Consider the following 13,931-nt stretch of genomic DNA (forward strand, 5'->3'; position numbering starts at 1 on the left):
ACAGTGGCTCAAATCAATAAGGTATTCAAAAGCTGAAACCAAATACTGGAGGAAAAGGTGATTAGAGAGTCCACCCATATGTAGGACCTTGGGGAGAATTGGGTGACAGCTGTCCCTTTGTTTACTATGGAAACATAGTAAAACCCATAGAAGCATCTCAGTAGAGGGCAGAAGTGTGACTTCTATAATTTAAAATAACAACCACCACAAGATTGGGTCTATACTAGGGAGAGATGAAAGAGATCTGCATTTTTGTGTATTTGTATTGGAGAATCAATAAAAGATTTGTGTACAGCCAGAAGTGGAGATTGTCTCATTCATTTGTTAATTTGGGGAACCTACCATGTGCTAAACACCATTCTGGGTCCTGAGAATACGAACTCCAATTAGCTGTGTCCTCATCCTCAGGAGTCTGCAATCTAGTGGGGCTGGGGTTGGGGGGTGACACAACGGACTCCCTCTGTCTACAATGAGACTCCAGCTGCTACTATTGTGTCACACTATTTTCAGAAGAAGAGATAGCAAAATGACCACCAGTTTACATGCTGGTGGGAGAGTGAGGCAACAGACAAACGCATATATAGTTTCCAAGTAGGTGTAAGAATGAGAAAGGGAAATAAAGAGGGCAAGAGGATAGAGGGTGCATCTAGGAGGTCTGTCTGAAGAGGTAACATATGAGCAGATACCAGATTGCACAAAGGTTCGATGGGTGACATGAAGAGCCAGGGACGGTGGCTTTGAGCAAGCAGGAGATGGACACCTGGCTGAGACCAGGGAAGTCAGGGAGAGCGGCGTCAGGGGAGTAAGAAACATGCTCAGCCTGGGAAGAAGATGGGTGACTGAGTCCATTTGTGCTGCTACAACAAAACACCACACACCGGGTAATTTATAAAGAACAGACATTTATTTTCTCACAGTTCTGGAGGCCGAGAAGTTCAAGATCAAGGTGTCGGCATTTGGTATCTTGAGAGGACCTTCTTGCTGTGTCCTCACATGGCAGGAGGGAAGGAAGAGCAAAAGGGGGGAGGCAGCTCCCTCACACCTCTTTTGTAAGGGTGCTAATCCACTCACGAGGGCTCCAGCTCACCACTTAATCACCTCTTAAAGGCCCCACCTCTTAATACTCTCACACTGGTGATTAAGTTTCAAGATATGAATTTGGGGGGGGCACACTTAGACCATAGCAGTGGTGGTTTCAGTTTGAGTTGCTTTCAATTTGAGGTGACTGCAAGACAGCCAGGTGGAGGTGCCAGCTGAGTAAGCAGCTGGAGACAAATGTTTGCCTTCCATTTACTGGGACTTGTCACTGGCCACAGTAATTGAACGTGCTGTATGGACAGTTGGAGCAGGAGCCCCATGAAGGTGTTTTCCCACTGTTCTCTCCCCATCCCTGAAGTTGGGCTGTGCCTATGGCCATACTTCCTTTGGGACATTGTTGGCACAATGGTGAGCCAGTCCTCTCTGCTGTGTTTACAATCTATTCACAGACAACAGCAGGCTCTGTCCTAGGTGCTATGTTCCCAGGAATTCATTCAACCCTCACAACGACCTGCCAGACAAGCACGACTGATCTGATCGTGTTGTCGAGGCAGAAACAGAGGCACAGAGAGATTAAGTAATTTGCCAAGGTCACCCAGGGCCTAAGTGGCAGAGGTTGTATTCGATCCAGGCAGGTGGGATCTGGTTTTGGACTGGCAACCACCACAATATGCTTGTCCTCAGCTGGAGGCTCTACCGGTCCTTGCCTTCCTGTCTTTACCCCCACCCACTCCGCCATTTCCTGAGGGAGGATCCAGCCAAGGTGCATCTTAATGTCCAGAATATTCTTTCTTTTTGGTTCTTTTATGGCACCTCAGGAGGATTGCATTCGTGCCTTGGGTCAGCCATTTGGGGTCAAAGTTGTTCACTAGAACACTTCATAATTTAAAAATGGTGGGAAGGGAATGCCAGCAGGTCTGTAACCAGCCTGAAGTGCGCCATTAAGATGAAGCAGAGCCAGGATTGGTGTTCACAGTCACACTTCTGGCTGCCAGCAGTTGTTTGCATAGTGGGCTTTTTCCAAAAGTCGGTTGCAGTCTTTTAGTGGGTTGGGAAATCAATTTAGTAGGTTGTGACCATCATTCATTAAACATAATGAAACAAAATAGACTAGAATGGGAAATGTCAGAGTGTATCACATGAAATATGGGTAAGTGTGTGTGTGTAGATATATATTTGGGTCATGACATAAAATGTATTCCTTATTGTGTTTTGTAGTAAAAAAAAATATTTTTAAAGCATTTGAAAAATACTGGGCTTGAGCATACTTTACTGTGCTGAACACACATGGCCAAAAAAATATTCATTGTAACGTTTCGTTCTCTAGTGAACTGCTATAGATGGGTATTGACGTAGTTTAAATATAAACACGTTTGTGCAGTGCATTGGCACTAAGTGCTTTATGCCGCAGACCTGAAGCTTGGGCTGGAGATCTGTCCCAGGTTTTCGCTGGGGGAGTCTGCGGCAGGTGGGTGGTAGTCAAGGCTGCAGGAAGTAGCAGCTTAGGCAAAAGCACCTGGGGAGCCTGTGAATGAGCAAGCAAAGAGCGGTGGGTGGAAACTGGGAACCACCTACCTTTGAGGCGGGGATGCAGGAAAAGGAGCTCACGAAAACCACTGCGACGCAAAAGACAAAGAGGTGGGAAGAAATCCAGGAGCATGTTGGCATCCGGAGCCAAGAGAGGAGAGAGTTTGAAAAGCAAGGAGAGGTTTGAGGCTGTCAAATGGGGCAGGAGGCCGTTTAGATAAGAGCTGAAACGCGCACATGGACTTGAGCAACGCGGAGTTGGCTAGTGACCTCGGTGAGGATGCTTTCACTCCAGGGGTGGCAGCCGGGCTGCAGAGGGAAGGGCAGAATGATGAGAGGGGAAGACAAGGAGATGTGGGGGAGGGACCCCTCTTTCAAAACATTTGGCAGGAGAACAAGAAGCCATTGCTGGAAGGGAAGATAACTTGCTTCTCTAGAAACAAATTTGAGCCTATTCTTATAGAAAGAGAAAAAATATCCACACATTAGGTTTACTGCAATGGGCAGGGATATTTAATCTTTGTTAAAGGGGTTGAAACAAAGCTATGGATGTCCCCCACTACCTAGCATCGTGTCTGAACAGCCAGGTAAGAACTTCTGTTAGTTGCTGAGACAAAATTTTAGATGTGTGACAATGACTGCTTTGTCGCTCTGGTTATTGATGCAAGTAATGGCTAAGTTTATTTTGGAATTATGATTCCAGATTGTGGAGCCTTATACAAAGGTCCAGAATTACAAAGTGAGAAAAAAACAAAAGAGGATGAAACAGTAGCCAAAAGAAAAACTGCATTGATACACTGTGAACAACATTGTTGCCTATCACTCCGTAAAGAACAATGAAATATTGGACTGGAAACTGAAAAAGTTGTGGGTTACTGACAGAATCCCAAAGGACAGATTAAATTTCTCTACATTTACAATGAAAACCAGATTTACAATCACTTTTGATTTGTCTTTTTGCTTTATCAAATCTTGAAAAGAATTCGGATATAGGCACCTTATCGCTGGTATTTATTACTCAAGATGAGAATATTATGTTCAGGTTTGTGGGCCTCCAGGTGGTAATTATAATATTCTCAAGGTAGGTGACCGGTGTTGCATAATTATTGTGACATTTGGTCTTTAAGGAGTAAGGAAATTTGCATCTAAGTGTAAACATTTGCATTTAATTGTTTCCCTGGGGGGGTGAAGAAAGCCTTGAGACCCCCAAGTGAGTCATCTTGTCTAACAACTGTTGGGCATAAAAGATCACATTCAGAAATAAATGACCTATATAATTAAAAAAAAAAAACTTTCTCTAAATAGGGAGCAAGTAAAAAATGCCCAAGTGAAGAAACTCAAAGCTTTAAGAAAAAGGTATTGATGAATGAAACTTCCTTAGGCTGCTTGCACAGCAAGGAGTAATTGACTTAAGGTAAAAGCTCATCCCTTGCATTCTAGAAAATTCCCAGACCATTCAATTCACTGAAAACTATTCTTTTTTTTTTTTTTTTTTTTTTTTTTTTTTTTTGAGACAGAGTCTCACTTTGTTGCCCGGGCTAGAGTGAGTGCCGTGGCATCAGCCTAGCTCACAGCAACCTCAGACTCCTGGGCTTAAGCGATCCTACTGCCTCAGCCTCCCGAGTAGCTGGGACTACAGGCATGAGCCACCATGCCCGGCTAATTTTTTTTGTATATATATTTTTAGTTGGCCAGATAATTTCTTTCTATTTTTAGTAGAGACAGGGTCTCACTCTTGCTCAGGCTGGTCTCGAACTCCTGACCTCGAGCGATCCACCCGCCTCGGCCTCCCAGAGCTAGGATTACAGGCGTGAGCCACCGCGCCCGGCCAAAACTATTCATTGTTTTTGATTAACCGGCATTTAAAAACACTCATCTAAACAGATTAGATATGAAAGCATTTGCCTTGAATAAATATATAATATATTGGTCTTATAGATAAGAAATTTCATTGGTTATGCTGAATTTAAATAGTCACCTATGTAAAGTAACTCTGGCCTAGGAATAACTCCTTTATCCCAAATATTTTGTCTTCAGTATTTGAAATCTGCAAAAGCAGTATTTCTTTCTGTCAAGATTTGAACATTTGAGTTTTAATTATTCAAATCTGGATGAAGTATGTGTGTTTTGGTGGGGGGGGGAGCGTGCCATGGAGTTTACTCTGAATATAAATTGTGTCCTGGGTGGAGCAAGTGGGTCTATAGAAAGAGGAACTCTTGACCTGAGTTCAACTCCTACTTGCAAATCAAAATGACTCATTTGAGCATCTGATGGCCAACATACCCATAGAAAGAAACTGACTATCCCTGCCTATTTTTTTTTATAAGTTAGGATTCCTAAAAACTCACATCTTTTAGTATCTGTCATTTCTGTAATTGTAAGTGAAAGTTGCGTTTTAAGCATAAAGGAAAAAAGCATCCTATGCAGTGAGGAAATATTGACATAAGAATTTCTCAGAAAGAACTTAGTGAATTTTTACAAATCCTTTGAAATTATTCCTGAATGACTGAACTTATTGTCCAAAGACTCAAAGTAAGGAGCTGGAATTTCCCACTCTTTGCCACACTGCAGTATCACAGGCACAATTTTCAAAATAATTGGTATTGCCAAGTTGCAGAGCCGGAATGAGGTAGAGATTTTATATAGTTTCTCCTTTGTTAACATGCTAGCGGCTTTTGTTTTGATTTAAACTCTGCTGGTTAGTGCAGTTGGTTAAAGCTGGTGCTGGCTGACTTGGCTAGGTGCCAGATGTCTGGAGCGAGACAAGCTTATTCTGTGCAGGGAGACACCACTGTTGGTCACAGCCCTCTCTCCTCTTCCTCCTTGCAGACAGAGTACCATTTTGTTGAGGTGTTCACTCTGTTGACTGTGAGTTCAGGATTTAAAATGATCTGCCCTACCAGGCAGATGGGGGCAGAGGTGACTGGGAACTGGTCATCATTCTATAAGGGCCAATCCTGGTAGTTCCATCTCCGGGGTCCTTGATAGGTTTGGTGAAAAACCCACCTTCTAAAGGACAGCTGGCCTCTTCTATCCCACGGAGATCTTCTAACCTTGACCCCTTTGTCATTACGATGGGAGTCCAAGGCCAACACCAGCCACCCTATTTCACACACTATCCCCCCCCCCCTTCCCTTTCACTCTTCAAGGCCTGGCCTGGCCTTATGAGGAGCTGCAGGCATGGAACGCTTTGGGAAAAATCCCTGCTCAGGTTCTTCCTGGGAAACCCCAGACGGAGGGGACAAAGGCCATCATGCATCTGGGTAGAGCAGACCTGGGTACCCCTTGTTGCAGAGCTGGAAGAGCCAGGAGAAAGCTGCTGTTTCACTTCTTTTATTGTCCATGTCTTTATACCTGTCAGTCTAGAACCCCACGCAGAATCCTCTCCACTGTAGTGAGTGTTCAGAGGAGATTGACTTGGTTGTCTATTTTACCTGGAGACATTTCTCTGAGTACCTGCCGGTAACCTTCACCAAGTTTTTTTTTAAAAAAACCTTCATAAGAGCAACTTGTATTTGAACATCTTTGCGGTTTCTCTCAGTTGCCTAAACAGAAATTTATTGTTACGTACAACAGAGATATGTTAGTCTTCCTAATTTTACACACATACACATACAGTTTTGTTTATAACTTCCCTCCCCACCTAATTGCCCTAAACCTTATAATAAGCTCATTCATTTGTAACTCTACTTGGCTGCATGATGTTTAAAAAGTAGAGTTAGTCAACGCAGTTGCTTTCCTGGATAAAAAGAGGTTGTTTGGGAATGGTATTGAGAGGAAGCTGGTTGTGCAGGGAATGCAATAATAAAAATGTAAAACCAGCAAGCGTCACAGACTGGATGTCCCCAGCGCCTTTGCCCGAACGCTGATCAAGCCTTTAGATATAAAGATATCTTAATGTTCTGCCTATGATTGAACAGATGTTTGGTAAAGAAAGAAAAACTGGCCTGGAAATAATTTCCCAGCCGCGGTGATCGCCAGATTGCACAAACATCGCCTTGTCAATTTTTCTCACAATCCGAGAGAGGAAGTGGCATCCATCGTGGCATGAATAGGAATGTGTGTTTGGAGCTGCGAGGTGGGGCTGGGAGGGGAGGAGACACCTCGCCGCCGAGGAGACAGTGGGGCGAGGAAAACCTCAGGGAGGAACCTGCGGCGCGGGCCCTTCCCACGTCCCCTTCGCGCCAGTCCCTGCCCGGGGCAGCGCCCCGCGGGGGGTTTCGTGCGCTCCGGGACCGCGGGAACAGCGCGATTCCGGGTCTCCAAGAGGAGAAGCCACAGACACCCGCGCGGAAGGCCATCCCCTGGTCACGCCAGTCCCCTCCAGTGTGTAGACGCAGGGAAGCGCCGGTGTCCACGCGCGCTCATTCCCCGCCTTCAAGGCGACTCCCACGCCCTGGGCCCCTCTGCCGTAGGCGCCAGATCCCGCCTCCCTGGGCTGGACCGGGAGGGTCCTCGGCGACGTCTTTAAGCTGCGGTCGCGGCCCCTCCCTCCTCCCCGCCCTCCTCCCTCTCCGCGGCTCCTCCTGCCCGCCCCGAGGAGCCGGCGGCCGGGCGTGCGGGGCGCGCGGAGCAGGTGCCGGCGAGCCCTTCGCATGCGGCTGCCCGGCCGGAGGTGGTAGCGGCGCCGGGCGCGCTTCGCCCGCCCCTCCTCCGGGCAGCACTCGGGCTCTGGGGCGCGGGGACATGTCGGTGGTGACAGGCAGCAGCGAGGCGGCCGGCGGGGCTGGCGGCGGTGGCGCGCGGGTTTTTTTCCAGAGTCCGCGGGGCGGTGCCGGCGGCAGCCCGGGCTCGAGCAGCGGCTCGGGCTCCTCCCGGGAGGACTCGGCGCCGGTGGCCACGGCCACTGCTGCCGGGCAGGTTCAGCAGCAGCAGCAGCAGCAGCGGCGCCACCAGCAGGGAAAAGTGACGGTGAAATACGATCGCAAGGAGCTGCGGAAGCGGCTTGTGTTGGAGGAGTGGATCGTGGAGCAGCTGGGTCAGCTGTATGGCTGCGAGGTACCTGGGCGCGGGGCCGGGAGGGTCGGGGACCTTCCTCACCCGCTCTGTGTGGGTACAGGAATTCTCCGGGGCTTCAGACCCCGGGGGCGCACGGCCTGACTCCCAGGGACCAAGCGCCACGGGCTGGGCGCAGCGCGTTCTCTCTCCCCCGGGTGCCCTCTGGCGCCAGGGCGCAGCGGTTGGGACGCCCCGGCCTGGGTTCAGCTGCCGGTGCATGGAGAGCTGTGGGCCCCCCGATGGCCATGGGAGGGTTGGGTCCTGCGGTGCGCGTTGCTTTTCTCTGAGCTCCTGCCCTCTACGCTCCAGCTGCAGCTACACCAAGCGGGGCTCCGAGGGGCTCACCCCAGCTGCGCCTAAGCAGCGGTGGGAGAAACCGCAGCCAAGGAGAACAGTACTCACTGCTGGGATCTGGGAAGGCTCGATTTTTGTGGAGAGCGAGCAGGAAAGGGACCCGAAGCTGCTTAACGGAGAGGGGAGGTTCTGGGGATCTCAGAGGACCCTTGGTTCCTGAAATTCTAAATCAAAATCATGAGATGAACGTGTTCCCTTTTCCAGCCAGCCCCGACGCTGTGCCCAGAATTCGTCCCTGCGTAACCAAAGCTGCACACGTTGTGCCTTGTTGAAACCGATTTCTTTTTCCCTCCCCAAGCTCAGTTACTGCCATTGATGGCCCCAGAATGAGTCTGGGGTAACCTCGACGGGCGCCTAGGTGGAACGGTGACAGCCCTGTGGGTGGTGTGCGGGGTGCCAGGATCCGCCAGCTCAAGGCCCCCAGCTCCCCTGTCCTCCACGACATTGTGACTTCCCACAGTTCAGGGGCTAAGGTTACACACAACTCTGACTGACTTGTATACATTTGATGTAGGGAGAAATATTTAGAATAAGCTGTAACAAAGATGTGCTAGAAAAATGTCCAAAGCCAAAATGATCTCCCATGAGAGCCTTTAATACCAGTAATTAATTCTAAATGAAGTATTCTACTTCTCTTAAGGGAGTGGAGTTTGAAAAGAGTGGAAGCATGAAAGGGTTAATAATTAAGGATGTGACTTCTAAGTTAAAGCCAGGTTTGCATCCATATAACTGTTATGCTCTTCAGCAAAAAAGAAAGCTGGATGAACTCACTGGCTTTACCCTGCTGTTAGGTATTCTGTATTTCACACATTTTATGGCCTATTGTGAATACATATTTTCTTTAACATCTTCATTGCACAAGGAAACAGCATTCTCATTGCTGACTACTGATGAATGATTATGATATAATGAAGCTTGACTGTCTGACTAATGGGCTTGTAAAAATATATTGTTTCTCCAGCCTAGCTCTTATAAAAACCCAAGTTAATTGCATAAATAAAAACTGGCAAAAATAGGAAGTGTTCATGGGATTTTTATGGAAAGTTGGCAAAACTCTTTAAGAAACAATATATCTGATTTAAATGGGATTACTGTTGGATGAATGAATGTGCTCAGTCTTGCCTCTGTAGAATCCAATTAATTCTCATTTATTTCAGCTGGCCATTATTCTCCATTTTGGGTTTGGAGAAGGTTTGAGTTAACAGAAAAGCTATTGCTGAAATTTACAATGCTTTAGTATTGCTGATTTTATGGGACACCAATTAGATGTAGTTTGGGTAACTAGAAAGAGTTCTACCTACTTAATAGGTTCACAAATCACATATATCAAAAATTCTTCAGAATAGTTGGGGAAAGTGGAGGTTTGACTGTTCACCGTATTGAACATGTAGGTTAGGTACCTATTATAAAGGGTAAGTATGACCTTGAATCTTTTCCTTGTACTTTTCTTCTTGGGTTTTAGATCTTCAATCCATAGCAAACAGCTAGACATTTGAAAGAGGTTTTTGTGGTGACACAATACAAGATGCTCTATACATTGTCTGCATGTCATTAAAATGTGGCAAGTATTTCTCTTCAGGTTGTTTGTTCAGTCATTGCAGGCTGAAGGAATATAAATTATTGATAAGGTTGTTGGTGATTTGTAATTCCTATGCTTGATGGTTTCTTTAATAATAAACATGTGGATTAACAAGCAGCCAAATAAAGGATTACCTCTGTCTGTTTCTCCACTGGTAGGGCTCTATTTTTAGCTCTTGTCTGGTAGCCTTTCTTTGTTGATAGCTTCAAGTATTTCAGCCTCTGGTTTGTGAATCAGCAGGACCTACCCTGGCTTGTAGCTCTAAACTTCATGCATATGAAGATTAGAAAATGTCCTTCTTACACTTAAAATTGGTAATGTTTTCAAATGTTTATGGCATGAAATTGACACATTAAGCCAATGTGCCAGACTTGTACTTCACACTGGCCAAAGGCTTGAATTATTTGCTGAGTTGGGGTAGAAGATGAACACATATTTAATTTCAGAAGAACTTGTTCCAGACGGGTTAGCAGTTAGATGACTGACTTGTCCTTTTCCGATTAGAAAATAATCTTTTGGAGTGGCATAAAGCAAGCTATTTAAAATCAGAGAGAAATAGGAAAGAAGAAATAGCACAGAACAACTTCCCAGCTGTGGTTTTATCTAGAAGTGTGCAGTGGCCAATCAATTTGGTGTGGAGAGCAATGTACCAGACAACATTCATAGAGTACTTATTATGCACCAAGTGCTGTCATAGGTCCTTTGTATGGGCTAATTCATTCAGTCTTCACAACAACCCTATAAAGAGGATGACCTTACTATCCTTATCCTTGTTTTACAAGTAATGGGGAAACTCGGAGAGACTCAGAACAGATTAAGAGCCTTCCTCAAGCTCGTATGGCTGGTGATCGGGGTAGGGTGGGTGTGTGAACCCAGGCTGGACTCTGAGTCAAACGTCTAACCACCAGGCCTGCCTGTAACTTGCAAGAGAACAAATGGAGGCCCATAGAGCATATGTCTAGATACTTAAAACTTATGAATTAAGTGAACAGGCATTTATATAAAATTTGTTCTATTCACTGACCTTGACAACCATATCTTCATAGCGACCTGGAAGGGCAGATTTGGATTTTGACTTCAAAATTCAACCTCCCAGAGCGCTGAGCTGGAATGCAGTTGGGAAAATCTCCCCCTGGCCCCAGTTTCTTCCCTTTTGCTTCCCACCCCTGAGACTTCCCACCCCTGGAGTCTCACCTGGTGAAGAGCATTGTGTCTACTTGCACATCCCATCTAGGTATATGCTTGCCACCCCTTGACCATACCTCTGGCTCAGGCCAGTGCCAGTGGCAAAGTACCCCTCCCCCCACCCCCACCCCAGGGAGGGCAAATCTGGGCATAATCTCTTCCTGCCCTGGAAGCCGCTTGATATTTACTGAGGGAATTCTGGGGACCTGGAGCACACCCTAAACGCAGGTGGAGGGACACTGGTTCTGGATGGGTGGGTCCAGCAGGTCCTAGGAAGTCTTTAGGAAGACAAGTTATGGCAGGAGTAGGGCCCAGGGTTATGGCCTTTCTTACTTAGTCTAAGGGCGGCATTGTTAAACACCATACCATACAGCTTTTTAGATACACAGATAAATGTGTTTATTAGATTCCAAAATGATTAGTTATGTGTTTATAGTTCTTTTCCATTTCATCATCTCATGGGAAATCTTGTACAGGTAGTTACATTTTCAGCTAGGAATTTGGTTATAATGGAATTGTTAGGCTACATCTACATCCACACTTAAGGATTTCTGTTTTAAGACATTTTCATATCCCTTCCAAACCCTGATGGTTTTTAAGAGCATTTGAAATCTGGCGTAATGTCTACTTGGACAAGTACTGCAAGATGACTTACTGGATAAGGCATATTGTATCAATTTTTCCAATTTTTCTCAGCATCAAGATAACATCTGTACTTCCAGTTTTGCAATTTGATTTGTTTTGGAAATAAAAGTATGTTGTTAAGCTCAGATTAATGAAATTCCAGTAGCAGCGTAGCCTTAAACAGATTTGTATACCTAGGATAATCGCTATGTTGTCCTGACTGTCCACTTAGGAGAGCTTTCCCTTTGCTTCAGGCACCTGCTTTTTAAAAAATGGTTTCTGGTTTATCACACCAGTCTTCCTGATATCTCATCATCCCCGTTCTATGAAACAATGTTTTTGAGAATTGTTTTTTTCCCCAACTCCATGCCTTTTGGAATTCAAGAATTTTGCATGGCGACACAGAAAGAAATACTCTTTAGATTGTTGCCTGACACATGGACATACAGAATCAGGAATTCACAAGGCACCGCTTAGTCATTCTGTGTATGCTAAGGTAAACATTATAAAAGTAATCTAAAATATGACCCATTAATGTTTAAATACAACATTCTATTCTGTTTCATTTTCCCAAAATGTTGGTTGTGATCCTCTACATTTATTTCATCACACATTTATGGGTTGTGACCTGCAGTTTAAAAAATACTGCTTCAGAAAGGGAAAAGCCTAAACATATGTAGTAGAATTAGCAGACATTGAGTACTTAGTATATATTACATTGTATATACATTGGTATGTCGACAATGTATATACATTAGTATGTATACAATGTACAAATACATCGTATATATACGTTAGTATATGTACATTGATTGAGTACTTAGTATATATTAAGAAAGAGGTTGTTATCCTAGTAACAACCTCTGACACCCTTCTTCTATGGATGTAGAAACTGAGGCACACACAGGAAAGTAAAGATGTTGCCCCAGGGCCCTCAGCTGGGATGTGTAGCTGAGCTGTGGCCAGGAATTCAGGCACACCTTACTCACTGCACTGTATAGCCTCCTGAGGTCAGACAGAGCCTGGCATCTCTGTGAACCCCTATAATTTGCCTATTCCCCAGTGCTGCTGCTGCTCTACCTTCTAAATTGACTGGTTTTGCATGTAGGGCAGCAGTCCCTGACCTTTTTTGCGCCAGGGACCGTTTTGGAAGACAATTTTTCCATGGACTTGTGGGGGTGGGGGAGATGGTTTTGGGATGATTCAAGCACATTACATTTATTGTGCAGTCAAACCCCTCTGCTAATGATAATCTGTATTTGTAGTCTTTCCGCAGCGCTAGGATCACTACCTCAGCTCCACCTCAGATCATCAGGCATTAGATTCTCATAAGGAGTGCACAACCTATATCCCTTGCATGTGCAGTTCACAGTAGGGTTCGAGGTACTATGAGAATCTAATGCTGCCACTGAGCTGACAGGAGGCAGAGCTTATGAAGAGATGTGAGTGATGGGGAGCGGCTGTTACTACAGATGAAGCTCCAAGCTCACCTGCTGCTCACCTCCTGCTGTGTGGCCCAGTTCCTAACAGGCCACGAACAGGACAGGTACCAGTCTGGCCCCGGGGTTGGGGACTGCAGATGTAGGGGACACCACTGCCAGTGGGTTTGTTCTTGTACCTGATGAGGCTTCTTGTTTTAAGTTCAGGTCCTTGTTTTGTATGTAGTTTCCCGCTGCACACCATCCAATCAGTCTGCTTTGCTTCTTTGTCAGTGCCCCAGCGGAAGGTAGAAACTGCTGCTTAGAACTCGGTTTGTGGATTATTTGGCAAATCCCCATTTGTTTAGGTATTTGGGAACAGGCAGTTAAACAAAGTTGCTTTTAAAAAAAGAATCTCTATAAACTCAACCTATAAAGTACTAAGGACTAAATTAAACATGTTAAAAGTCAAGGAACAAAAGAATTCTAAATTGCCAAAGGAAGAAAAGAAAACTGTACTTAACACATTTCCCTTTTCAACAATGGTTAGGGAAATTTGGTGTAGTTTAGGGTGTTACTTTGAAGCTAGGGGGACCTGAATTTACATTGCGGCCAGTTTATTCAGTAGGTGTGTGAGATTAGGCAATTTCCTTAACCTCTCTGAGCCTCACTTTGTCCATGTGTTTAAGGGGTTTAAGCACCTTAGCAAGGTTGTTGTGAGGACTGAGTGGTGCAACACCAGGTGTAGTACCTGGAACATAGTATTAATAGATGTATGGTCAGTGTTGTTATTGGAGCTATAACCAGCCACTAACTGTTGGTTATTCTGTATGATATGGGGAGAGGGGAGGAGGGGAACAGAACAAGGTATCCACATCTACTTGGTGCAAGAATTTGGGGAAGGATGTATGGATACTTTGGGGCTGGGTGGGGAGAGGGGGGTGTTGATGTGTGTTTGAACTTGAACATGGGCAAATGTTCTCTAAATTATTCCTCCTGTTCCTAGGTCCTTTCTCATTGTCAATGTTTTGGCAGATTTTCACAGAAGTGTAGAGAAGTTAGACCTTAACAATTTGAAGGCAGGAACTGTCTTAATTTTCATCATACAGTACTTAGTTCTTCAACATTTAACCATGTTTTTGAATGAATGAGAAACGGTCAATGTTCAGAAAATGTTTGAAGAGTCGTTGACATTTTAGTATCTGAAT

The 13,931-nt window shown here is 45.3% G+C and overlaps 1 protein-coding gene across 1 annotated transcript in view; it reads left to right on the forward strand.

Moving 5' to 3' along the window:
* Positions 1–7,099: 7,099 nt before the first annotated feature.
* The window catches only part of PPP1R14C (protein phosphatase 1 regulatory inhibitor subunit 14C), an 80,426-nt gene continuing 73,594 nt past the window's right edge, over positions 7,100–13,931 (forward strand). The window contains exon 1 of the mRNA XM_045544565.1: positions 7,100–7,563. Within this exon, the coding sequence (XP_045400521.1) occupies positions 7,252–7,563 (312 nt within the window). The 5' untranslated portion in view covers positions 7,100–7,251. The remainder of the gene's footprint in view (positions 7,564–13,931) is intronic.

Source organism: Lemur catta, chromosome 2 (assembly GCF_020740605.2).
Source record: "Lemur catta isolate mLemCat1 chromosome 2, mLemCat1.pri, whole genome shotgun sequence".
NCBI lineage: Eukaryota > Metazoa > Chordata > Mammalia > Primates > Lemuridae > Lemur > Lemur catta.